General features: G+C 52.0%; 1 protein-coding gene across 16 annotated transcripts in view; it reads left to right on the top strand.

Moving 5' to 3' along the window:
* The window catches only part of mycbp2 (MYC binding protein 2), a 104,413-nt gene that overhangs the window by 26,590 nt on the left and 53,571 nt on the right, over nucleotides 1-24,252 (top strand). For 10 of the 16 annotated variants that reach the window (XM_035392821.1, XM_035392816.1, XM_035392819.1 and 7 more), the window contains 13 exons: nucleotides 1,364-1,606; nucleotides 2,915-2,986; nucleotides 3,624-3,720; nucleotides 3,846-3,919; nucleotides 8,091-8,229; nucleotides 8,861-8,937; nucleotides 14,586-14,790; nucleotides 15,423-15,587; nucleotides 16,461-16,619; nucleotides 17,901-18,105; nucleotides 19,355-19,500; nucleotides 20,002-20,112; nucleotides 21,879-21,983. In XM_035392821.1, the coding sequence (XP_035248712.1) occupies nucleotides 1,364-1,606; nucleotides 2,915-2,986; nucleotides 3,624-3,720; nucleotides 3,846-3,919; nucleotides 8,091-8,229; nucleotides 8,861-8,937; nucleotides 14,586-14,790; nucleotides 15,423-15,587; nucleotides 16,461-16,619; nucleotides 17,901-18,105; nucleotides 19,355-19,500; nucleotides 20,002-20,112; nucleotides 21,879-21,983 (1,798 nt within the window). Of the gene's footprint in view, nucleotides 1-1,363; nucleotides 1,607-2,914; nucleotides 2,987-3,623; nucleotides 3,721-3,845; nucleotides 3,920-8,090; nucleotides 8,230-8,286; nucleotides 8,310-8,408; nucleotides 8,432-8,860; nucleotides 8,938-14,585; nucleotides 14,791-15,422; nucleotides 15,588-16,460; nucleotides 16,620-17,900; nucleotides 18,106-19,354; nucleotides 19,501-20,001; nucleotides 20,113-21,878; nucleotides 21,984-24,252 lie in introns of those variants that run through there. The other 6 variants (XM_035392817.1, XM_035392831.1, XM_035392820.1 and 3 more) reach the window with 5 other exon arrangements.

Raw genomic sequence — 24,252 nt, 5'->3', positions numbered from 1 at the left:
GCCAGGTTTCTGTGCCTCTGTGTTGTAGGACAGAGTGATGGGGCTTTAATGAAGGATGTGGGCTCTGTTATTCTGCTGTGGAATTAGTCCGTTTATCCAGGGGACTGGCTTAGCCCTCCAGGTAGCAGGACCATACTGGCCCGTTTCAGTGAGCGTGCCCCCTCAGGTCCTGCCAAACCTCCCTTTCTGTCCCTCCCTCATTCTCTCTGTCATTCTCCTCCTCTCTCCCCCCCTCTCTGTCTCTCTATTACCCTCTTTCCCTCTCTCTCTCACCCTCTCCCCTTCTCTCTCTCTCCCTCCCCTCTCTCTCTCCCTCTCCTTCTCTCCCTCCCTCTCTCCCCCCGCTCCTCCCCCCCTCTGACATTGGGGTGTGTTTGGCTCACTCTGAGAGTGGACTGCAGTGTCAGTATCGCTGATTGAGATGGAGCTGAGCCCTTCATTGTGTCTATCCTGCTGTGGAACTGCTCCTCACCCTTAAACTGAGGCTGGTGCACAGCCTTAATCTGAGGCTGCTCCTCACCCTTAATCTGAGGCTGCTCCTCACCCTTAAACTGAGGCTGCTCCTCACCCTTAAACTGAGGCTGCTGCACAGAGGCTCGCTGGCAGGTTAATGGATGCATTAGGGAGGGGCTGTGCTCTGTTCTTGTTTTTGTTCTTCAGGAATGAAGTATTCAGGGATGAGTCAGCAGAGTCTGTCACCCACAGTGAAATCAGCCCTGGCGTCTCACGAGTCGGAGAGACGGTAGATTAGTGTTCAGACCGACAGCCAAACAAGTGCCGGCTCGAATAGAGCCCTACTCCTCAGTGATGCAGTGTGGGTCAAGGGGAGGGGCGGGAGAGTCTGTCACACTTCAGTCCTGCTCAGGGTGTAATGATCGAGCAGAGCGAATACAAACTGGCTCTCTCCCGTGCTCCGGTCACAGGTCATTCATGGGCAGCTGTGGCTGAGCACCGCGGAGCTCACTCGTGGAGAGAAGGGATTTGGGGACCTTTCAGCTCGGGATGCTGACGGCTCTGTTTGTGCTTGTGCTGATTTTGGGGACCCTTGAAAAGTCCTGCCCGGGGGGTAGTTCAGCTCCGGCCTGTTTACGCTCCTGACTAGCGCCCTTTAGCTCTGTGTTTACAGTGCAGCATCCCAGAGAAACGCACAGTGAAGCAAAACAGCGTCCGTCAGCATTACTCAGCTGCGACGGCAGCGGGGCCTGGCAGGGGGGCGGGGGGGGGGGCGGGTTTGTGTGGCCTGGGGCTGGCGTTTAGCAGTTTAGCAACCCGTGTGGAGCACACTTTGCCAGGCGGGGCGGAGAGGAGAAGATGGCCCCACTCTGACGCTCTGATGCTCTGACGCTTCCCCCCCGTCCCGCAGGTGCCCACCATCCTGACAGGGCTGCAGAGGAGCGTGCAGGCGGTGCTGGTGGGCAAGGTGCAGATCCAGGACTGGCTGGGCAGCGGCATCAAGCGGGCGGCACTGATGAACAAGTGGACGCTGAAGGAGGTGCCCGTGGGCGAGGACGAGCGGTGCCAGCTGCAGACCGATGGCTCCTTCCTCTACCTGCTCTGCAAGGACGGCCTCTACAAAGTGGGCTCTGGCTACAGCGGCACCGTCAGGGTAGGGCTTCCCAGCATGCACTGCTGCGGCCGCGCGGGGCTTAACGGTGCGCTGCGGGTACCGCCGCTGGGGCTGCCGCAGCCTCATAGAGGTTCAGATCCCAGTCGCAGGTTCAGATCCCAGCCACAGGTTCAGATCCCTGTCACAGGTTTAGTTCCCTGCCACAGGTTCAGATCCCAGCACAGGTTCAGATCCCAGCACAGGTTCAGATCCCTGCCACAGGTTCAGATCCCTGCCACAGGTTCAGATCCCAGCACAGGTTCAGATCCCTGCCACAGGTTCAGATCCCTGCCACAGGTTCAGATCCCAGGCACAGGTTCAGTTCCCTGCCACAGGTTCAGATCCCAGTCACAGGTTCAGATCCCAGCCACAGGTTCAGATCCCAGCCAAGGGTTCAGATCCCAGCCAAGGGTTCAGATCCCAGCTACAGGTTCAGATCCCAGCCACAGGTTCAGATCCCAGTCACAGGTTCAGATCCCAGTCACACGTTCACATCCCTGCCACAGGTTCAGCTCCCAGTCACAGGTTCAGCTCCCAGCCACAGGTTCAGATCCCAGTCACAGGTTCAGATCCCAGTCACACGTTCAGCTCCCAGTCACAGGTTCAGATCCCTGCCACAGATTCAGATCACAGTCACAGGTTCAGATCCCAGTCACAGGTTCAGATCCCAGTCACAGGTTCAGATCCCTGCCACAGGTTCAGATCCCAGTCACAGGTTCAGATCCCAGTCACAGGTTCAGATCCCAGCCACAGGTTCAGATCCCAGTCACAGCTTGGGTTCCAAGCCGTTTACACTCCCCAGTCACGCTACTTAACCCGACTGATCTGGGTACATGTGTAGCTGTGTAAATGGATCACGTGTAAATGAATGTAATCTGGGTAAGTCACACTGGATGTAAATTTATTGTGTTTGTGTAGTTGTTTTTGGTACACACAGTCCATCCATGCTGAGTCTAAAACCTCTTATCTGTAATTCTTTCTCAGTTTCATTTTAGGAAATTTTAATTCTGGCTCGTCCCCTGTTTTGAAAATGTTTGCTGAGGAAGTGTAAACTAGACTAGTGGCTCTGTACTAATATTTTTCCAAGGAGTGCGTCTGCCCTGAAGTTGGAAGAATTTAGGAGCGCGCTTATGCATCCCAATTAGATGTGCTCCTGCATGAATTTTCCAGTGAGCACACATCAGTTTTCAGGTGTAAATTATTCTAAAATGGGAGCGGTGTGGAGCCCTGGATGAGTTTGCTCAGTGATGGTGGACTGGGCTGTGCGTGAGTCTCTAATCTGTGTCTCTAACATGTGATTGGTCGCAGGGCCACGTGTACAATTCCACGTCCCGCATCAGGAACCGGAAGGAGAAGAGGTCGTGGCTTGGGTTCGCTCAGGTGAGTTCTGAGGGGGCGTTTGTGTTGATGGGATGAAATTTGGCGCCTGACTGTGTTTACTCCCCCGCTGAGTCAGTCGAAGGTGTTTCTTATCTAGGGGCACTACGTGTCAACGCAACATTAATCTGCTGCTTTGATCTGGCCCTTGTGATCTTTAGACTGAACGCTGTTCGATCATTCCTATGTGGTCTGCTGGGCTATCTGGGGAATTTTATCTTGATGCTGAAAGACAGAATTGTTTTCATCAAACCAAGCGTTGGTGAAACATCCCCCAGTACTCTGTCGAGTTTCTGGAACATTCCAGGCAAATACCAGCACAGGTCTGCCTGTACACTCAACACGGTGTAACCTGCACAGATATCCCTGTACACTCAACACGGTGTAACCTGCACAGATATCCCTGTACACTCAACACGGTGTAACCTACGCAGATCTCCCTGTAGACTCAACACGGTGTAATCTGATTGGCAGATGATTTGAATTGGTTATTTAAAGTGTGCTTCTCCATCAGAGCCTTTGGAGAGGAGATCAGACCTTCTCTTACGGTCAAGGCCCCAGAACGTACTGTGTGTTAGTTCCCATGGTGATTTCGGCTGTTGTTTAGTTGCTATGGTGTAACTATGGCGATTGTGCATAGGGCTGTCTGCTGTATCGGGACATGAACAGTCACAGCTTGAGCGCGATCAAGATCAACCCTGAGACCCTGGAGCAGGAGGGATCCATCACCATGCCTGGTACTGACCCGCTATTACCCCAGCCACACCCGCTATTACCCCACACTCGCTATTACCCCTGCCCCGCTATTACCCCATACCTTTCTTGTTTAATAATCAGTGTCTCTCTCTTGTTGATGTGCAAGGTGGGCAGGCTGAGGGGCAGAGCATCGTCTTCACTGATGGAGAGTACATCAACCAAATCGCCGCTTGCAAAGATGTGAGTACCATCACATTCACATTCTCTGTGTTTGACTCTGAACATTTCCTTTCGTAAAGTGTAAGATGCTGAGTGTGGAGTCTGGAGTCGTGTGGAGCAGATATTACTGCCTGCAGTGCTCTGTTTCTCTGGCCGGACCGTCAGATGGAGACAGCCTTCCCTCTGTGGCTGTTCCAGCCCGTGTGCTTTGACTGGGAGAATGGTATATAACTGGGCTGTGATTGGCTGGCTTTGCTGCAGGATCTGCCGGGTTGCCAGGTGACAGGCTGCAGCGGCCAATCGTGAAGCGCTCTGCAGTGCTGACTGTGGGGTCTGAGAGAGGGAGAGAGGTCTGGTTCTGTTAGCTTTCAGATGGCTGGCATGCCAGAGCCCTCTGTGTGCGCACGTTCTGTCTTTCCAGCTGCATTTGAGTACCAGATAGTATATTAGCCATGCAGGATAATTATATTTTAATAGTAATAGTACAACAATGCTTTGCTTATTTTGCAGTCTAATAGAAACCTCAATGAGAAACCTTTTCAATAATTAGCTCATATTTAACACAGAAATTCTTCCCTCCCCTGATCTCACAGATCTTGTACCTTTGTGTACCTCTGGCATGTGAAATGTTCTTTTCTTAATAATTTTTGTTCATTTATTGTTGACTAAATGACAAAATTGAATCCTGTGCAACTTGTTTTGGGAGGCAAAGCACCTTGTTAGAATAAATTGTCTTTCACACAGTCATGTGATTTCTGCTGGAAAATATGACTCATACGGGTATTTGGCGGTGGGTAAATATGACTCATACGGGTACTTGGCGGTGGGTAAATATGACTCATACGGGTACTTGGCGGTGGGTAAATATGACTCATACGGGTATTTGGCGGTGGGTAAATATGACTCATACAGGTATTTGGCGGTGGGTAAATATGACTCATACGGGTATTTGGCGGTGGGTAAATATGACTCATACGGGTACTTGGCGGTGGGTAAATATGACTCATACGGGTACTTGGCGGTGGGTAAATATGACTCATACGGGTACTTGGCGGTGGGTAAATATGACTCATACGGGTATTTGGCGGTGGGTAAATATGATTCATACGGGTATTTGGCGGTGGGTTTATAGTGAACACGCTGGCAACTGATGCTTGCTGTTCCCCAGTCCTGCTGTACATCATTCTGTCAGAGCGAAGCACACCCTCCACCCCCCCCCCCCCCCCCGAGTGAATGCTCTCCCCAGTGGCTGTTATGCAAAGCGGAGGGGGAGTGGGGGGGGTATGATATGAAATTTACACATCTGCCGCACGGTCTCATTTGCATAATGAGTAATGAGGATGTGGGGATGCAGCGGACGAGCTCGCGTGGTGGTGGGGGGGGGTGGGGGACGCACCCCCCCCCCCCCCCCCCCCCCCCGCAGCTCCAGGCCTCTGCTTCAGCCAGCGCTGAGGTACGCATCGCCATGTAAGGCCCAGGGCCCCACGGCTGCCCCCCCCCCCCATTTCACACCTCACGATTCTGGCGCCTTCTGTTACCTGAAGTGGCCACAGTCTGCACTGTTCTCAGTCTCATACACAAAGTGTTACACAAAAAAAAAAAGCATTACTATGCAATAGATCTACCCTGTGCACAATCTGTGCATGTGTAGTTAATGAGCCTGTAAATCCCTCCGCTCTGGGCAGACGCTGTGTTGTGGGCATTGGAGTGGAAGCAGTGTGTGTTTCTCTCTCTGCGTTATCCTGACGCTCTGTGCCAGTGGCGTTGGTGCTCACTGAGTCTGGCGGTGCCCACACCGCACTGCCAGCTGATTAATTAGGCTCACTGCACTCTGCAAGCACCAGTCAATATTATTTTATTGCTTTAAATGGTTAGCGAGTACTTCCAGTTAAATTCGCATTATGCCATTGGCTGTGCGATAAATAAATGGTGGTGTGGGAAAAAAAGCATGTTTTCATTTTTAATACCGTCGTGGTGAAACGGTTATTGTGCAGAATTTAGGGGCCCTCGATGCAGTCATTTTAACTGCGTATTTATTTGAGTAAATATTAATTGTTGTAAGGACTTGCCGTGTACAGAGCTGAAGAAGCCATCTCTGATTTTAGAGTTGGTTTCCGTGGCAGCGGGTGGACCTGGAAATCTGGGCAGTAAGTGGTGGTTGTTAATTACCTGCCCGAGATCGATGGGCCCCTGAATGGACTCCTTCAGCTGGAGTGACCAGCTTGTTTAGAGTCTGCCTCACCTCCTCCTCCTTTGATAAGTAGGTAATGGGTCTCATCGTGAGCGAGGAGGAGATGCCTCAGTGCTGTAACAGACGTTTTTGGGGGCATTGGCAAACGTGCTGTGGGTGTCCTGTGAGTTTGCGCTCGTGTAACGGTGAAGAAGGTGCTGCACCAGGTGAGAGTTTCCACCTGAGAGCTGGCCTTGCTCGGGACGGGGGTGCCGGTGTAACCCAGTAAGGGCCGGTGTGGGTGCTGGTTTTCGGCTTGGCGCAGTACAGCATTGAGCACGCTTGATTTAAGACGTCACAGCAAGACAAGCCAAACGAATTTAGGGAATGAGATGTGTGAGCAGCGGGTTACACAGGAACAGCTAGCGTAGCCTGCAAGCTCTTTTTCATCAAGCAGCACTGTGACTGACACGTCAACAAACCTGATGTATGAGATTGTAAGAAAAGTCCTTAGATACACAAACAGTGGAGGTACCTGAGTGGTGAAGGAATGCCTGTAGTCTTACCCGGTGCTACTGGAACGGGATTAATTTAACGTTATCTCTGTTGTCTGATTCCAAAAACAAAATCTTTCCTCTGTGCTAACAGTTATGCATGGAAGCTGGAGACTGCTGTCCACTTGTAGTGTGGCTCCATACGGGTCGCTGTCTATCTTGGTAGGCACGGACGTGCCTCTGGCTTGTGCATCCTGCTATGACACTAGTGTATAGGCAAGTGACTACGATGTGCAGATATCCTGAGTTCTGTGTGTATGTTTGGACCTAAACACTGCTAGGTGTGCAGTGGTAAGAGTCAAAGAGGAATGGCAGGTTAAAGTGAATGCAGTTTATTCTACAGCATGTTATTAATGGCGATGTACACTGGTGCGAAGTGTGTGCAGTGAGGTGGCTATACGCATGTGATGCATAGAAGGCCGTGTTGAGGAGTCTCCCCGAACTATTGCACTTTCTGCTTGTATACAAAAAACCCCACGTCATCAAAAAGACACAATCAGGACAAAACAGTGCATCAATAATCCTGCTTGCACTATCTCTGTAAGGCTATCACCCCGGGTTGACCTGTATCTGGCTGCGTGCTGACCCATAGGTCTCAAGCTGTTTACTCAGCGCCCCACCACCAAAGACACCGACTTGATCCCCATGACATCAGTTTTCTAACAATACAAAGCATGAATACTCTGTATTCGCACTACAAGATTTCCTGGTTAATCGAATAAAATCCCATTGGATGTTCTGGGTTTAATTATTTCTAGAAATGCTGTTAATAGTTAAATGTCTGTTGAACAGGACTGGGCATTTTTTCATGCCCTCTACAGCCCGTTTGTGTCATTTCGGGGTAAATCCGTCTTCAGGCTATTTCATTCAGTATCCGCCATCTTTGCTGCTTCGTTGTTTTCAGTCCGGTTTGCCTGCTGGTCTGGATAAGGCATTCATCCCGGTGATCTTGCCGGAGGGCCGGTGAGAATGTTTTGCCTGAATGTTGCCTGAGGAGATCCCTCAGTTTGAAGAGTTCATGACTGTGTTGTGAGTGTCACTGCAGGAGGGGGTGTGGTCTGCAGAGCTGTGCCAGTCAGGGTCAGTGGAGCGAGTGTAGGGGCCCTGGCTGGAGGAGCCCGGCTCATTTTCTGCAGGTGTAGAGGGATGGATACTGGAGGTATTGATACGGTGCTGGAGGTTCCCTGTTGAACAGAGGGGTGGTGATGGAGGGACATATCTGTTTCTGGATCTCATGCCCACTCCTGTTAGATATCATTGAAGGAACCGTAGTTAGGCGGGTTGCATAGTTAAGCGTCGAACAGTCGGTGAGTTTGCGGGTTTGGGTAAGTTTGCGGGTTCGGGTGAGTTTGCGGGTACACAACATGTGTTGTGTGTCCCAGGACGGGTTTGTTGCTAAGCGACGCTGTGTTTTTGGTGTCCCAGGACGGGTTTGTTGCTAAGCAACGCTGTGTTTTTGGTGTCCCAGGACGGGTTTGTGGTGCGGATCTATGCGACCAGCCGAGACCCCACCCTGCAGCAGGAGCTGCAGCTCAAACTGGCCCGCAAGTGTCTGCATGCCTGCGGGATCTCCCTGTTTGACCTGGAGAAGGACCTGCACATCATCAGTGAGTCTGTCCTTCTCTCTCTCTCTCTCTCTCTCCCTCTCCCTCTCTCTCTGACCTGGAGAAGGACCTGCACATCATCAGTGAGTCTGTCCCTCTCTCTCTCTCTCTCTCTCTCTCTCTCTCTCTCTCTCTCTCTCTCTCTCTCTCTCTCCCTCTCCCTCTCCCTCTCTCTCTGACCTGGAGAAGGACCTGCACATCATCAATGAGTCTGTCCTTCACCCCTCTTTCTCCCTCTCTCTCTCTTTCTGTTCACTTCCGCTAGACCTCTTCTCTCCTCTCCTGCCCTCCCTTTTCACACCATCCTGACCTTTCCTCTTCCATTCTTTTGAACCCTCTCTCCTGGTCCCTGCCCTGTCTGTCTGTCTGTCTGTCTGTCTGGCAGTTTTTAGGTGTGTCTGTTTGTATTGGACAGTTTGTATGTGTGTTTCTGTCAGAGTATTTGGGAAACACAGTTGTGTCAGGGAGGAGGGGGTATGGGGGGAAATATACATTTTCTTTTTATTTGTAGAAATTATAGTTTTAATGCTTCTGTAGTGGGCTCCCAACTAACCTGTGTTGTGTGTGTGTGTGTGAATGTGTGTGTGTGTGTGTGTATATGCGCGTGTGTGAATGTGTGTGTGTTTTTCCTCAGGCACGGGGTTCGATGAGGAGGCGGCATTGCTGGGTGCAGGCAGGGAGTTTGCCCTGATGAAAACAGCCACAGGAAAGGTGGGTGTCCAGGAATGCTGTGGGAGGGGCCACACACTGAGGCATGACTGCTATGTGGGTGTGTGTGTGTGTGTGTGGGTGTGGGTGTGGGCGTGGGCGTGGGCGTGTGTGCGCGTGCGTGTGTGTGTGTGTGGGCGTGGGCCTGTGTGCACGCGCGTGCGTGTGTGTGTGTGTGTGTGTGTGTGGGCGTGGGCCTGCGTGCGTGCACGTGCGTGCGTGTGTGCGTGTGTGTGTGTGTGTGTGTGTGTGTGTGTGTGTGTGTGTGCGCGTGTGTGCGTGTGTGCGTGTGTGTGTGTGTGTGTGTGTGTGGGCGAGGGCGTTGGCCTGCATCATGCTCGCAGGTGTCTGTACCTGTGCCAGGGAAACTGACGGACTGTCTGTGCCTCTGAGTACAGGTCTGTATGAGCCTCTGAGTACAGGTCTGTATGAGCCTCTGAGTACAGGTCTGTATGAGCCTCTGAGTACAGGTCTGTATGAGCCTCTGAGTACAGGTCTGTATGAGCCTCTGAGTACAGGTCTGTATGAGCCTCTGAGTACAGGTCTGTATGAGCCTCTGAGTACAGGTCTGTATGAGCCTCTGAGTACAGGTCTGTATGAGCCTCTGAGTGCAGGTCTGTATGAGCCTCTGAGTGCAGGTCTGTATGAGCCTCTGAGTGCAGGTCTGTATGAGCCTCTGAGTGCAGGTCTGTATGAGCCTCTGAGTGCAGGTCTGTATGAGCCTCTGAGTGCAGGTCTGTATGAGCCTCTGAGTGCAGGTCTGTATGAGCCTCTGAGTACAGGTCTGTATGAGCCTCTGAGTACAGGTCTGTATGAGCCTCTGAGTACAGGTCTGTATGAGCCTCTGAGTACAGGTCTGTATGAGCCTCTGAGTACAGGTCTGTATGAGCCTCTGAGTACAGGTCTGTATGAGCCTCTGAGTACAGGTCTGTATGAGCCTCTGAGTGCAGGTCTGTATGAGCCTCTGAGTACAGGTCTGTATGAGCCTCTGAGTGCAGGTCTGTATGAGCCTCTGAGTGCAGGTCTGTATGAGCCTCTGAGTGCAGGTCTGTATGAGCCTCTGAGTGCAGGTCTGTATGAGCCTCTGAGTACAGGTCTGTATGAGCCTCTGAGTACAGGTCTGTATTACATTACATTACATTATAGATTCTTAGCAGACGCTCTTATCCAGAGCGACTTACAACAAGTGCATTACAAAACTCAGAGACAAGCGCTTTACAACATTCCTGCAAGAGAGCTACAATAGGTATAACTTTGCAAAAAGTGTGAATTGTACCCCTTTTTTATTTTTTTTTATTTTTTTAAATATATATAAATTCCCACCCCCCCACCCACCTAGTTGTAGATGAACCTAGTTACATGAAAATAACATGACGCGTGGTTACTCAGTTGAGGTTTAATGGATGTTAGAGGGTAGTGGGGGGTGATGAGGTGAGATGTAGCTTGAAGAGGTGAGTCTTCAGTCTACGTTTGAAGACGGCCAGGGTCTCTGCTGTTCTGACTTGCACAGGAAGGTCATTCCACCACCGTGGGGCTAGAACAGACAGGAGGCGTGACCGGGTGCTGGTGCGAGCCGGGGCAGGGACCAGGCGACATGTGGCAGCAGAACGGAGAGGTCTAGCTGGGGTGTAGGGTCTGATGAGTTGACGTAGATAGGGAGGGGCTGACCCCCTGGCTGCTTTGAAGGCAAGCACTAATGTTTTAAATTTGATGCGAGCCATCACGGGGAGCCAGTGGAGGGTGGTGAGCAGGGGGGTAACGTGGGAATGTCTGGGGAGGTTGAAGACCAGACGCGCTGCTGCGTTCTGGATGAGTTGCAGGGGTCTGATAGATGATGCTGGGAGGCCAGCAAGCAGGGAGTTACAGTAGTCCAGGCGGGACAGGACCACTGCCTGGACGAGGAGTTGGGTCGAGTAAGTTGTGAGGAAGGGGCGGATCCTCCGGATGTTATACAGGAAGAACCTGCATGAACATGTCACTGCTGAAATGTGCTCGGTGAGGGACAGTCTGTTGTCCATCACCACGCCAAGGTTTCTAGTTGAGGGTGATGGTGTGAGGATGGTATTACCTAGGGAGATAGAGAGATCAGAGAGAGGGGAGTTAAGAGCCGGAATATAAATGAGCTCTGTCTTACCTGGATTGAGCTTGAGATGGTGGCGGACCATCCAGCTCTGAATATCACTCAGGCAGGCAGTGATGCGGGCTGAGACCTGTGTGTCAGAGGGTGGGAAGGAGAGAAACAGTTGTGTGTCATCAGCATAGCAATGGTAAGACATACCATGAGCTGTGATGACAGGGCCAAGGGACTGGGTGTAGAGAGAGAAGAGGAGAGGACCAAGGACCGAGCCCTGTGGGACTCCGGTGGTGAGGGGGTGTGGCGCAGATACTTTACCAGCCCAGGCTACCTGGAAGGAGCGATCTGAGAGGTAAGACTCAATCCAATTGAGGACTGTGCCACAGATCCCCATAGCAGATAGGGAGGACAGGAGGGTGGGGTGGTCGACTGTGTCGAAGGCTGCCGATAGGTCCAGAAGTAATAAGACGGAGGAGAGGGAGGCTGCTCGGGCTGCGTGGAGAGCTTCGTTGACAGAGAGGAGTGCGGTCTCTGTCGAGTGGCCTGGTCTGAATCCAGACTGATGGGGATCGAGGAGCTCATTCTGTGAAAGAAACACAGAGAGTTGATTTGATGCAGCACGTTCAATGGTTTTTGACAGAAATGGAAGGAGAGATACCGGTCTGTAGTTCCCAATGATGGAGGGCCTCTGTATGAGCCTCTGAGTACAGGTCTGTATGAGCCTCTGAGTACAGGTCTGTATGAGCCTCTGAGTACAGGTCTGTATGAGCCTCTGAGTACAGGTCTGTATGAGCCTCTGAGTGCAGGTCTGTATGAGCCTCTGAGTACAGGTCTGTATGAGCCTCTGAGTGCAGGTCTGTATGAGCCTCTGAGTACAGGTCTGTATGAGCCTCTGAGTACAGGTCTGTATGAGCCTCTGAGTACAGGTCTGTATGAGCCTCTGAGTACAGGTCTGTATGAGCCTCTGAGTGCAGGTCTGTATGAGCCTCTGAGTACAGGTCTGTATGAGCCTCTGAGTACAGGTCTGTATGAGCCTCTGAGTGCAGGTCTGTATGAGCCTCTGAGTGCAGGTCTGTATGAGCCTCTGAGTACAGGTCTGTATGAGCCTCTGAGTACAGGTCTGTATGAGCCTCTGAGTACAGGTCTGTCTGTGCCTCTGAGTACAGGTCTGTATGAGCCTCTGAGTACAGGTCTGTATGAGCCTCTGAGTGCAGGTCTGTATGAGCCTCTGAGTACAGGTCTGTATGAGCCTCTGAGTGCAGGTCTGTATGAGCCTCTGAGTGCAGGTCTGTATGAGCCTCTGAGTGCAGGTCTGTATGAGCCTCTGAGTGCAGGTCTGTATGAGCCTCTGAGTGCAGGTCTGTATGAGCCTCTGAGTGCAGGTCTGTATGAGCCTCTGAGTGCAGGTCTGTATGAGCCTCTGAGTGCAGGTCTGTATGAGCCTCTGCTACAGCCCAGGTTTGAAGACATCCGTTTGTCACTCAGAAAATGTATCTGAGCTGATGCTTCTTCAGATGATTAACCTGCACCATCCATAACGTGGCCTGGAGGAGTCAGGGCGTGTCTGTATGAGTAGCAGGTCCGCAGCTGTGAAGGCTTTCTTCTTAGACGTATTCATGGGCCGGACGGGTTGCCAGTTTTCCTGAGATTCCCCTGCTGGGGAGGAGCATAGAAAGCTCTCGCAGACGTGATGTGACCCTTGGGATTGTGGGAGTTTGGCTTCAGGTCTTTACCCCTGTGTGGGTTGGGCTCCAGCGAGGAGGTGTCACGCCTTTTCTGTTTGACTCCTTCGGAAGGCTGCTCCCTTCCCTGTGGAGAGAGCCTGTTCCTCCTGCTTTTCCTGCAGGTTACACGCCTGTTTGACCAGCTCAGGGAGTAGGTTACACGCCTGTTTGACCAGCTCAGGGAGTAGGTTACACACTTAACTGCGAGTAATTTCATTGTTTCCTCTTTCCAACTGAGCAGGGAAGCACAGCTGTGCTTTGAATAAGATGAGAGAGAAGCCCAATGTGTGTGTGTGTGTGAGACCCGTAGCAGGTGTGTGTGTGAGACCCGTAGCAGGTGTGTGTGTGTGTGTGTGTGTGTGTGTGAGACCCGTAGCAGTGCATGTGTGTGCGCAGGTGTGTGTGTGTGTGTGTGTGTGTGTGAGACCTGTAGCAGGTGTGTGTGTGTGTGTGTGTGTGTGTGAGACCCGTAGCAGGTGTGTGTGCGTGTGTGCGTGTGTGTGTGAGACCCGTAGCAGTGTGTGTGCGTGTGTGTGTGTGTGTGAGACCCGTAGCAGTGTGTGCGCGCGCGTGTGTGCGCGCAGGTGTGTGTGTGTGTGTGTGTGTGTGTGAGACCTGTAGCAGGTGTGCTGTGGAACAGGCTTGAGCGCTCTTGTGAGGGTATTTGTTTAGAGTGTGAGGCTGTTAAAAATAGCCGCGGGTGACCTGTGGCTCTGTGGATAAGCTGTGTGTGCGTGCAGGTGTGTGTGTCTGTGTGTCTGTGTCTGTGTGTGTGTGTGTGTCTGTGTCTGTGTGTGTGTGTGTGTGTGTGTGTGTGTGTCTGTGTCTGTGTGTGTGTGTGTGTGTGTGTGTGTGTGTGTGTGTCTGTGATGTCAGGTCCTGGCGCAGAAGCGTTCCGTTTCACCTGAGCCAGAGGTGAGGTGCTCATATTTCACCGTGCTGCCGCGCCCGTCACTAGCCTCAGTCCGGCCGCCCAGCCCGCGCTCTGCGCTAACGGCTAGATTGGGCTGTCTCATTCCGGCAGAAATATGGGGCTCTCTGTCAGCCCCTCTCACCGAAGTCCCGCTCCGGCACGAGCTGCCCGCTCACGGCGAAAGGTCCCGGCTGTCCTGGCCTCTTCCTGCCGATCGGAGGGAAGTCGTTTATCAGGACGTTAGGATGGACACTGGAGCACGAGATGTGCAGGACCAGCTCGACTGATATAAATCACATCTCCCTAAAACGAGCTTGGCTACCTGCGGAATGCTGGTTTATGCCTGTCGCCAGGGAAACGCGCGTCTGGAGCTCGGCTACCTGCAGAGTGGCAGTTTATACCTGTCGCCAGGGAAACGCGCGTCCGAATGACTCGTGAACATCACTGCCGTATTACTCTGCGTTAGCACTGAAAGGCCGGGGGTGAGGCAGGAGGCGGTGATGTGGGGCTCAGGTGATGTGGGGCTCAGGTCTCAGGTATAATACTGCAGGCCAGGGCTGTGGAGGCCTCATGCGTTCACACAGCATAAATAGTGGCAGATTTAGTATGGGAGGCAGGCAGTGAAAAGATTACTGCTCTCGCTTACCGCTCCCTCTCTACGGAGTCGTTTCTCATGCAGTGTTATTCCACATAGCAGTATCAGCCTATTGTGCTGTGTCTGTGTGTGTGTGTACGCACATGTGTGTGTGTCTGAAAGAGTGTATGTGTGCGTGCGTGCGTGCGTGTCTGAAGGAGTGTATGTTTGTATGCGCGCATGTGTGTGTTTGAAAGCGTCTGTGTGTTCATGTGCATGTGTGCGTGCGTGCGTGCGTGTGTGTGTGTGTGTGTGTGCATGTGTGTGTGTACAGTGCCCTGAGTCCCTCTCTTCTCCCCTCTGCAGATCTACTACACGGGGAAGTACCAGAGTCTGGGCATCAAGCAGGGCGGGCCGTCTGCGGGGAAGTGGGTGGAGCTTCCCGTCACCAAGTCGCCGAAGATCGTGCAGTTCTCTGTGGGGCACGACGGCTCGCACGCGCTCCTGGTGGCCGAGGATGGAAGCGTCTTCTTCACCGGCTCCGCCAGCAAGGGGGAGGACGGCGAGTCCAGTAAGGGCCTCCTCCTCCTCCTCCTCTTCTTCTTCTTCTTCCTCAGCTCGCCTGCTCTGTCTCTCTCTCTCTCTCTCTGTCCCTGTCTGCTCTGGCCGCCTGCTTAACGACACAAGGCCTGTGGAAAATAACCAACATGGCCGCCGGCAGCCATTTCCTCTCGGTCACTGCTGCCGTGTTTAAAGTGCTCGTTACGTTTGATCACCAATCGGCCTTCATCTCTTTTCCCCGTAAAGTTAACGAGCTCTGTGAGATCTGGCACGTGGCTAATTCCATGGCCTGTGGTTTAATTACAGAGAAATTAACGACACGTCATTGCACCTTAAAGGGTAACACCTGTAATATGACTTTTTTCCCAGTATATTCAACATATCTTATGAAAATACCAAAACCAATAATGTTTCTGTCCAACTCTCAAGGAATTTATCCTGTTAGCAGTTACTGTCCATCTAGAGATACCGGTAGTAAAAAAAAACTCCACTGTTGTCCAGAAAAGTATTTAAACGAGTCAGAGTCATACAGTTGTTGAGGGCAGCACAATTCACCATCACGAAGGACCTGTCCTTTGTACTTTTTACTGAAGTCACTTTGCGGCAGAGCCCGGCTCACTCTGAGCCCTTCCGTCCCCACAGCCAAGAGCCGCCGGCAGCCCAAGCCCTACAAGCCCAAGAAGATGATCAAGCTGGAGGCCAAGATGGCGGTGTACACGGCCTGCAACAACGGCAGCAGCAGCATCGTCACCAAGGACGGCGAGCTCTACATGTTCGGCAAGGACGCCGTGTACAGCGACAGCACCTGTGAGTGTGCCCTTCCCAGAATCCTCGGCCCCGGTCGCCCCGGCGACGTCCTCCTCACCTGTCGCTCCCCCGCTCCACCGGTTCGATGAGACCCTCACAGGGCGGGTTCGGGTCTGTCTGTGGAGGAGCCTTTTGTTTGGCAGTCAGACGGTCGCGTGAAGATCGGGGCCCCTGCTTTGTCAGAACTCTAAAAATCGGTTTCGGCAGAGAGAGTAATGTCAGCCCTGTCCTGCGATGCACGTTCGGTTTTCCCCTCAAAGGATCTGAGGCTGCTTTGTATTCCAGAAGCGCCTCAGAGCGGATGTGCAGGTAAAGAGCTTGAGATTTGTGCGGGGCGGTGTTCAGGTCAGTCCTGTGTGTGGTATAAACAGCTCTGGCTCGGCTGACTCTGCTCAGTTCAGTGCTCTGAGCGTAGTGAATCACCCCAGCCCGCTCAAATGAAGCGCGTTCTCCATAACCGCCAATCCCGCCGACAAAACAACAGCTTCAGTACATCAGCATGCAGCTCCAGCCCAGGAAGTGATCCCAGTACCGCGCAGCCTGGTATGAGGATCACTTCCTGGGCAGTTATTAGCACAGTTCCACCAGGGGGTTCTTCAAGGTGCCGTAGGTGTCCGTGACCAGACTATATACAATGACTATATCCTGATTTAGTGAAAATGTTTTTTGAATAAAACCATTTTTAACTTGTGATGGGGTCCCCTGGATGCCTTTGAGCCTGGGTGGGGGTTTGTGCATCAGAAGAGTTGAAAGCCCCCCAGTGTGTGTTATAAACCTGGTTTTCTCTTTTCTCAGTAGCATGCTTTTTGCAGTAGAAGCCGTGGGGATGATGTGCTTGGTAACGCCTCTCTGTCCTGTGCCCTCCCCCTGCAGGTCAGGTGACAGACCTGAAGGGTCACTTCGTAACTCAGGTAGCGATGGGGAAGGCCCACACCTGCGTCCTGACTAAGAGCGGGGAGGTGTGGACGTTTGGGGTGAACAACAAGGGCCAGTGTGGCCGAGACACCGGACCCATGAGCCAGACGGGGAAAGGTAAACGCAGCGTCATAGCACCAACATCACCCCTGCACCCCCACTCAACCCCACACCTCTACCCCCACTCAACCCTACACCTGAACCCCCACTTAACCCCACACCTCCACCCCCACTCAACCCTACACCTGCGCCATCTCAACCCTACACCTCCACCCTGACTCAACCCCACACCTGCGCCCTAACTAAACATTCTGCAGCATGTAGCTGTGCATTATTATAGAGTATCTGCCACAAGCTTACAATCGTGTGTGTGTGTGTGTTCGCATTATAATTTTTTTTTTTTCCGAAGATCACATGGGAAACTGGTGTATAGCCAACTGCTGACACAAAATGACCTCATATGGAGTAGCTAGCATGACATAATACAGTAGTCATACTGTAGAAGAGTACTATATTGTTGTTTGTGGAGAACAGTGACTGTAATATGTGTGTAACTCTGTGTGTAATGTGTGTGTAACTGTGTGTGTAATGTGTGTGTAATGTGTCTGTAATGTGTGTGTAACTGTGTGTGTAATGTGTGTGTAACTGTGTGTAATGTGTGTGTAACTGTGTGTGTAATGTGTGTGTAACTGTGTGTGTAGTGTGTGTGTAATGTGTGTGTAACTGTGTGTGTAATGTGTGTGTAACGGTGTGGGTAATGTGTGTGTAATGTGTGTGTAACTGTGTGTGTAATGTGTGTGTAATGGTTTGTGTAATATGTGTGTAACGGTGTGTGTAATGTGTGTGTAACTGTGTGTGTAATGTGTGTGTAATGTGTCTGTAATGTGTGTGTAACTGTGTGTGTAATGTGTGTGTAACTGTGTGTAATGTGTGTGTAACTGTGTGTGTAATGTGTGTGTGTGTAATGTGTGTGTAACGGTGTGTGTAATATGTGTGTAACTGTGTGTGTAACTGTGTGTAATGTGTGTGTAACGGTGTGTGTAATGTGTGTGTAATGGTTTGTGTAATATGTGTGTAACGGTGTGTGTAATGTGTGTGTAACTGTGTGTAATGTGTGTGTAACTGTGTGTGTAATGTGTGTGATGTGTGTGTAACTGTGTGTGTAATGTGTGTGATGTGTGTGTAACTGTGTGTGTAACTGTGTGTAATGTGTGTGTAATGTGTGTGTAACTGTGTGTGTAATATGTGTGTAACTGTGTGTGTAACGGTGTGTGTAACTGTGTGTGTAATGTGTGTGTAACGGTGTGTGTAACTGTGTGTGTAATGTGTGTGTAACTGTGTGTAATGTGTGTGTAACTGTGTGTAATGTGTGTGTAACTGTGCGCTCGTGCTCTGCAGGCTTTGGGGTGGAGAACATGGCCACGGCCATGGATGAGGACCTGGAGGAGGAGCTGGAGGAGAAGGAGGAGAAGTCTCTGATGTGCCAGCCTGGAGCTCACAAGTGGAAGCTGGACCAGTGCATGGTGTGCACCGTGTGTGGAGACTGCACCGGCTACGGAGCCAGCTGTGTGAGCAGCGGCCGGCCCGACAGAGTGCCCGGAGGGTGAGCGGCACCGCCCTCACACCGCCATCACACCATCACACCGCCATCACACCATCACACCGCCCTCACACCATCACACCGCCATCACACCATCACACCATCACACCGCCATCACACCGCTATCACACCGCTATCACACCGCCCTCACACCGCCCTCACACCATCACCCTGCCCTCACAGCACCATCACCCCGCCATCACACCACCATCACACCGCCCTCACACCATCACACCACCATCACACCGCCCTCACACCGCCCTCACACCGCCCTCACACCATCACACCGCCCTCACACCATCACACCGCCCTCACACCGCCCTCACACCATCACACCATCACACCGCCCTCACACCGCCATCACACCATCACACCGCCCTCACACCACCATCACACCGCCCTCACACCGCCCTCACACCATCACACCATCACACCGCCCTCACACCATCACACCGCCATCACACCGCCCTCACACCGCCATCACACCGCCCTCACACCGCCCTCACACCATCACACCATCACACCGCCCTCACACCATCACACCGCCCTCACACCACCATCACACCGCCCTCACACCATCACCCTGCCCTCACACCGCTATCACACCGCCCTCACACCGCCATCACACCCCCCACAGCTTACAAACATCACCACACCGTTTTGTGGAGTAAATAAAAGCCACTGGATCATTTTTAATAACGATTCTTTCCCTGAATAATATCAGGGTTTGTGTCAGTCTGGTAGGGACACTGCAGACAGGAATAGTGAGGATGGCTGTGTTTTGCCTCTCTTTAAATGGGCAGAGAAGTGCTGTGATATTGAGTGTAAATATTTAACGCTAATAATATGATATTCTGTGCGCTCCTATTTGCTTACTAAAGGAAATCTGAGGCTGTAATCAGCCGGGCTGTCATAGACACATTGCAGGCGCTGCAGTTTCTGCACCTCTGCAGTTTGAGTCTTTCAGCAGTATCTAGCTGCTCTGCAGCGTGTGTGTGTGTGTGTGTGTGTGTTCTGCCCTCAGGGTGTGCGCCTGCTCTGTTGTTTGAGGTGTAAGCACTGTGTGTGTCTGTGTGTGTGTGTGTGTGTGTGTGTGTGCATGTGTGTGTTTTGTCCTCAGGGTGTGCGGCTGCTCTGTAGGTTTGAGGTATGTGAGTGTAAGTGTGTGTGTGTGTGTGTGTGTTTGGTCCTCAGGGTGTGCGGCTACTCTGTAGTATGAGGTGTGAGCGCTGTGTGTGTGTTTGGTCCTCAGGGTGTGCGGCTGTGGCTCGGGGGAGTCTGGCTGTTCTGCTTGCGGCTGCTGTAAGGCGTGTGCCCGTGAGCTGGACGGACAGGAAGCTCGGCAGAGGGGCATCTTCGACGCCGTGAAGGAGATGATTCCGCTGGACCTGCTTTTAGGTATGAAACTACTTCCCGTTTCGCCTGAAAGTGTGCATCTGTAATTTCCTGCTCCATCTTATTTTGTCGTACTTAGCAACTGTCGCTAAGGAGGGTGGGGCATGTGGGCGTTTTGCTAATGATCAGTTAAATTGCTTTGAGTGCAGTCTTCTGGGTTTTTAATGCTAAAACCGATCTGTTTCCATTTTTATGCTTGAGTAATTTTGTGGCAAATTTATGATTGTTCTTCAGAATACATTCATACTCTTAACAGTGCTGTCATTAAATCTCATGACCATACCATGCTGCACATGCAGACCTGTACCACTGCTGTGTGTTTGAGCTGCTGCCTGCCAGGGCTGTACTGCATTAGGCCCTGCAGGCGTAGCTCCTGCTGGAAAAGCTGTTTCCTGTTTGTATCCATGACGCCGTGTTCCTCCATCCTCGATACTCATCTTGTGTGTCTGTCTTGTCTGTCCCCCCTTCTTTTGGCCCAAACATCCTCAACCGCTCTTATTTCAGCTGTGCCTGTCCCTCCCCCCCCAGGCGTGAATATTGAGGAGCACATCCAGATCCGCCAGGAAGAGAAGAGGCAGCGCATCAACCGCCGTCACCGGCTGGACGAGGGCCGAGGTAGGGCCCCGTGTCTGGGCCCCGTTTGCAGGCCCCACTTCCGGGCCCTGTTTGCAGGCCCAGTGTGTTGTCCGTTTGCAGGCCCTGTGTCCTGTCCCCATTTGCAGGCCCCATTTCCAGGCCCGGTGTCCGGGCCCCCCTTGTAGGCCCCGTTTACAGGCCCCATGTCTGGGCCCCGTTTGCAGGCTCCATGTCTGGGCCCCGTTTGCAGGCTCCATGTCTGGGCCCCGTTTGCAGGCCCCGTGTCCTGTCCCCGTTTGCAGGCCACTTGTCCAGGCCCCGTTTGCAGGCTCCATGTCTGGGCCCCGTTTGCAGGCTCCATGTCTGGGCCCCGTTTGCAGGCCCCGTGTCCTGTCCCCGTTTGCAGGCCACTTGTCCGGGCCCCGTTTGCAGGCTCCATGTCTGGTCCCCGTTTGCAGGCCACTTGTCCTGTCCCCGTTTGCAGCCCCCATGTCTGGGCCCCGTTTGCAGGCTCCATGTCTGGGCTCCGTTTGCAGGCTCCATGTCTGGGCCCCGTTTGCAGGCCACTTGTCCAGGCCCGGTGTCCGGGCCGCCCTTGCAGGCCCCATGTCTGGGCCTTGTGTCCAGGCCTCGTTTGCAGGCCCCGTTTTTTTTTTTTTTTTTGCTTTACTCAGATGGGTAGAAAGCAGAGGGGGTAACCGGTAGAGAATAGCTCAGGAGGTAAGAGCGAAATATGGGGGCGACATAGCTCAGGAGGTAAGAGCGCTTGTCTGGCAGTCGGAGGGTTGCTGGTTCGATCCCCCGCCCTGGGCATGTCGAAATGTCCCTGAGCGAGACACCTAACCCGTAATTTCTCTGGTGAATTCGAGGCATCAATTGTAAAGCTATATAAATGCAGTCCATTTACCATTTAGAGAAGGGGTCGCAGCTCAGAAGGTGCCGTGGCGGGGGATCGAACCCCCGCCTATACTCGGGGGGGCCGCGATTAACACATGGCTGGAGACTCAGCCATCCTGCAGACCACATGGCACGTCTCCCCGTCACAGTCTCCTCTCGTACTGAGCACGCTCAGAAGATCGGCGCGTTCTGACTGCGAGCTCAGCCAGGAACTGTGTCAGGATGCCGAGGTCCTGTTTGTATTGGAATCCTCAGGTCCTGTTTGTATTGGCTCAGACCTGCTCATGCACTGAGCGTGTCTAGCTTTGATTGGCTACATCCCTTTTTTCACCCCCGCAATTCCTCCTTTGACTTTTTAGGCCCGGCGCGGACATCAGTAGCATATCCTGACTAACCACGGTCACGGCACATTTCAGTCCTAACGGCAACAGAAAGAGATCTTATTCATAATGAGGAAGTGCATCTGCTCAGTCCTCCCATTTCTCACAGCTGGTGCTGCTCTTCACCTCATCTCAAAACACCGAATTGACTTAATTAAGTTACAGAAAGAAAGCCCAGTCAGTTAAACTTCCACTAGTGGTTTGTGTTTGTGTGCGTGTTCATGTGGGTGTTTGTGTGTTCATGTGGGTGTTTGTGTGGGTGTGTGTGGGTGTTTGTGTGTGTGTTTGTGTGTTCATGTGGGTGTTTGTGTGTGTGTGTGTGGGTGTTTGTGTGTTCATGTGTGTGTGTGTGTGTGTGTGTGTTGTTCATTCTTCCAGGTGGTTTATTTTGGTTTATTTAATTTGTTCCTCTGCTTACGTGTGCATTATGATTTGCCCTGTGTGTTCTCCATGGTGTTGTGCTCCTCATGGTGCTGTGCTCCTGGTGTGCGCTGTGCCCCTGCATGTGAACGTGCCTCTCTCCCCCAGGTCCCCTCCTTATCCCCGGTCCCATTTTAATGAACCAGCGCGAGCAGGCGCTAGCCCGGCTCAGACCCCCCCAGCAGGCAAAGCTCGAGCGGAATAAGCACAAAGGTACTACTGCGGCCTCCCAGCGCTAACGGGCTGCCTCGCCCCCCCCCGGCCCGTCCTGGGGGAGGGGGGGTGACTCTCTTGGGTTCGTTAGAAGACCATCCCGAGAGAGGGTGGGGGGGAGGGGTGGTCACGTCCAGGACGTTAATCTCTTCCCCGGTGTGGCGGTACACACTGTGGATGACGGCGGGCTCTGTGCTCTGTGCGTGCGCTAAATAAAAGTCCATAAAGCTCTCCGGCTGGATTTATCACCCCAGCGCTGTGCGGCTGGTGAGCGGAATGTAAATGTGCGGGTGTGTTAGACCCTGGCGTGCGGAAGAGTCAGAGGAGAGAGAGTCACGTCTTTCCACACCATGCTCTCGCTGCCCAGACGGTTCCAGACCACGACAGGGGTTGTCTGCGTTTTTACTGGTCCTAACACTGAAAAGGCTCACAGACCATGTAAAATGGCGTATGTGGCGCTCTGCGGTTATACTGGAGAGAACTCTGTGGAGATGCAGGTTCCACTTCCTGAATGAGATGGAAAAAAATAGTCTACTTTCTTGCCTTCACTGAGTTTGTAATTCAAATAAATATTTTCACACTTTCAAATTTCTCAAGCATGTACTGTTCATACTGGAATCTCTGGGTCATAGGTCATAGACTAAGTTGACCTCCTCTGAACCCCAGTATAACCGCGTGGTGCTCCTGTTTCTCCCTTCCTGAGGAGCGTTCTGTCTGTCTCCTCTCCCTGTTACCTGTCAGAGGGTCCTGCTGGGGGGAGGGTCCTGTGGGAGGGGGAGTGGCCTCCCTGTCTGTCGCAGGGCCTGATTGGTTCATAACCCCCACCGGGCTCTGTGTCGCTTGTCCCTGCTCCTCAAGGGCTGCATCCGAAATCACATACTAGCATGCTATTTAGTACACAAAAATAGTATGGGAACATTTTTAGTCTGTCCGAAACCATAGTATGCATGAAATGGTATATGAAAAATACCTGGATTTCATACTACATCCGGTGAAATATCATAAATGTGTCAACACTGGACACTACGCTGTCATGACTGTCCCACAATGCATTGTGATAGTTCACAACCCAAGTAACCAGACAGCTAATATTGGCGGAGGCCAGTTTAAGCCGAAGTGGTGAGAGTCACATGTATATGTATTATTTCTCACTATACTTAGCTTAGGTAAAACCAATGGCTGTATTTGCATTTAAAATCTTTTTCTGTTTTCCGTACACAGTGTTAGCTAGCTGCCAGAGTAGATCTGTCACAGACGTTAGTGGCTTGAAATGAGAAATGGATACTAAGTGCGCTGAATGATAGTATGCACTATATAGTATGTTGTGGGGCGACATAGCTCAGGAGGTAAGACCGATTGTCTGGCAGTCGGAGGGTTGCCGGTTCAAACCCCGCCCTGGGCGTGTCGAAGTGTCCTTGAGCAAGACACCTAACCCCTAACCCCTAACTGCTCTGGCGAATGAGAGGCATCAATTGGATAAAAGCGCTATATAAATGCAGTCCATTTACCATTTACCATTTATGTTGTGCGTAGTATGCTATTTCGGACGCAGCCATGGATCTTGGTCATACTCACCTCAGTAACAGGGCTCCTGATTGGCTTCTCATGGATCTTGGTCATACTCACCTCAGTAACAGGGCTCCTGATTGGCTGCAGGTGTGGCAGTTGCTGCCGTTTATGTTTGCTGGTGTTGGCTCTCAGATTGCTTCCGGCTGCTAGTGTGAGTGTTTTTAACAGCCCTGAAATACGCCCCACAGTCCTTCATGTCCCCTGCGAACGGAGCTCCTTACGCAGAGTGTTAGCCAGACCCTCCTTTCTGCCCATGCGTTCATATTCTCACCCCAGTGTTGGCTGCCATGTTCCTAACATCGGCTGTGCATGCCACTCCTCCTGTGTGTCATGCATTGCTCAACTAAACACGTCTATAGTACAAGTCAAATACGAATTTTGTAAAAATAAAATCATTTCCGAAACACCATTCTTTGTGGGTTCAGAAATCTTAATCACACAATACTGCAAGGATTTCCAAACACACTTTGGAGTTGAAACATAAAATGTCGCTCCTGCCACATGGATGTAAACAAAACATTGGCAGCTTTCCAGGGTTCAAAATGGACCTCGACTGGATTATGTGTTCAGAGTGAGGTGGTTTTACCTGGGCCACCAGGTGTCGGTCCCAGTAGCCTGTCCATGTTGTCGTACCGTCACGCATGAAACTATGCAGATTGATCTTTAGATTATTTATTAGGGTACAAACCCTTTCTTTTCC

This window comes from Anguilla anguilla, chromosome 15 (assembly GCF_013347855.1).
Source record: "Anguilla anguilla isolate fAngAng1 chromosome 15, fAngAng1.pri, whole genome shotgun sequence".
Classification (NCBI taxonomy): domain Eukaryota; kingdom Metazoa; phylum Chordata; class Actinopteri; order Anguilliformes; family Anguillidae; genus Anguilla; species Anguilla anguilla.
The sequence above is the reverse complement of the archived record's forward strand: the minus strand, read 5'-3'. Positions and strand labels throughout refer to the sequence as shown.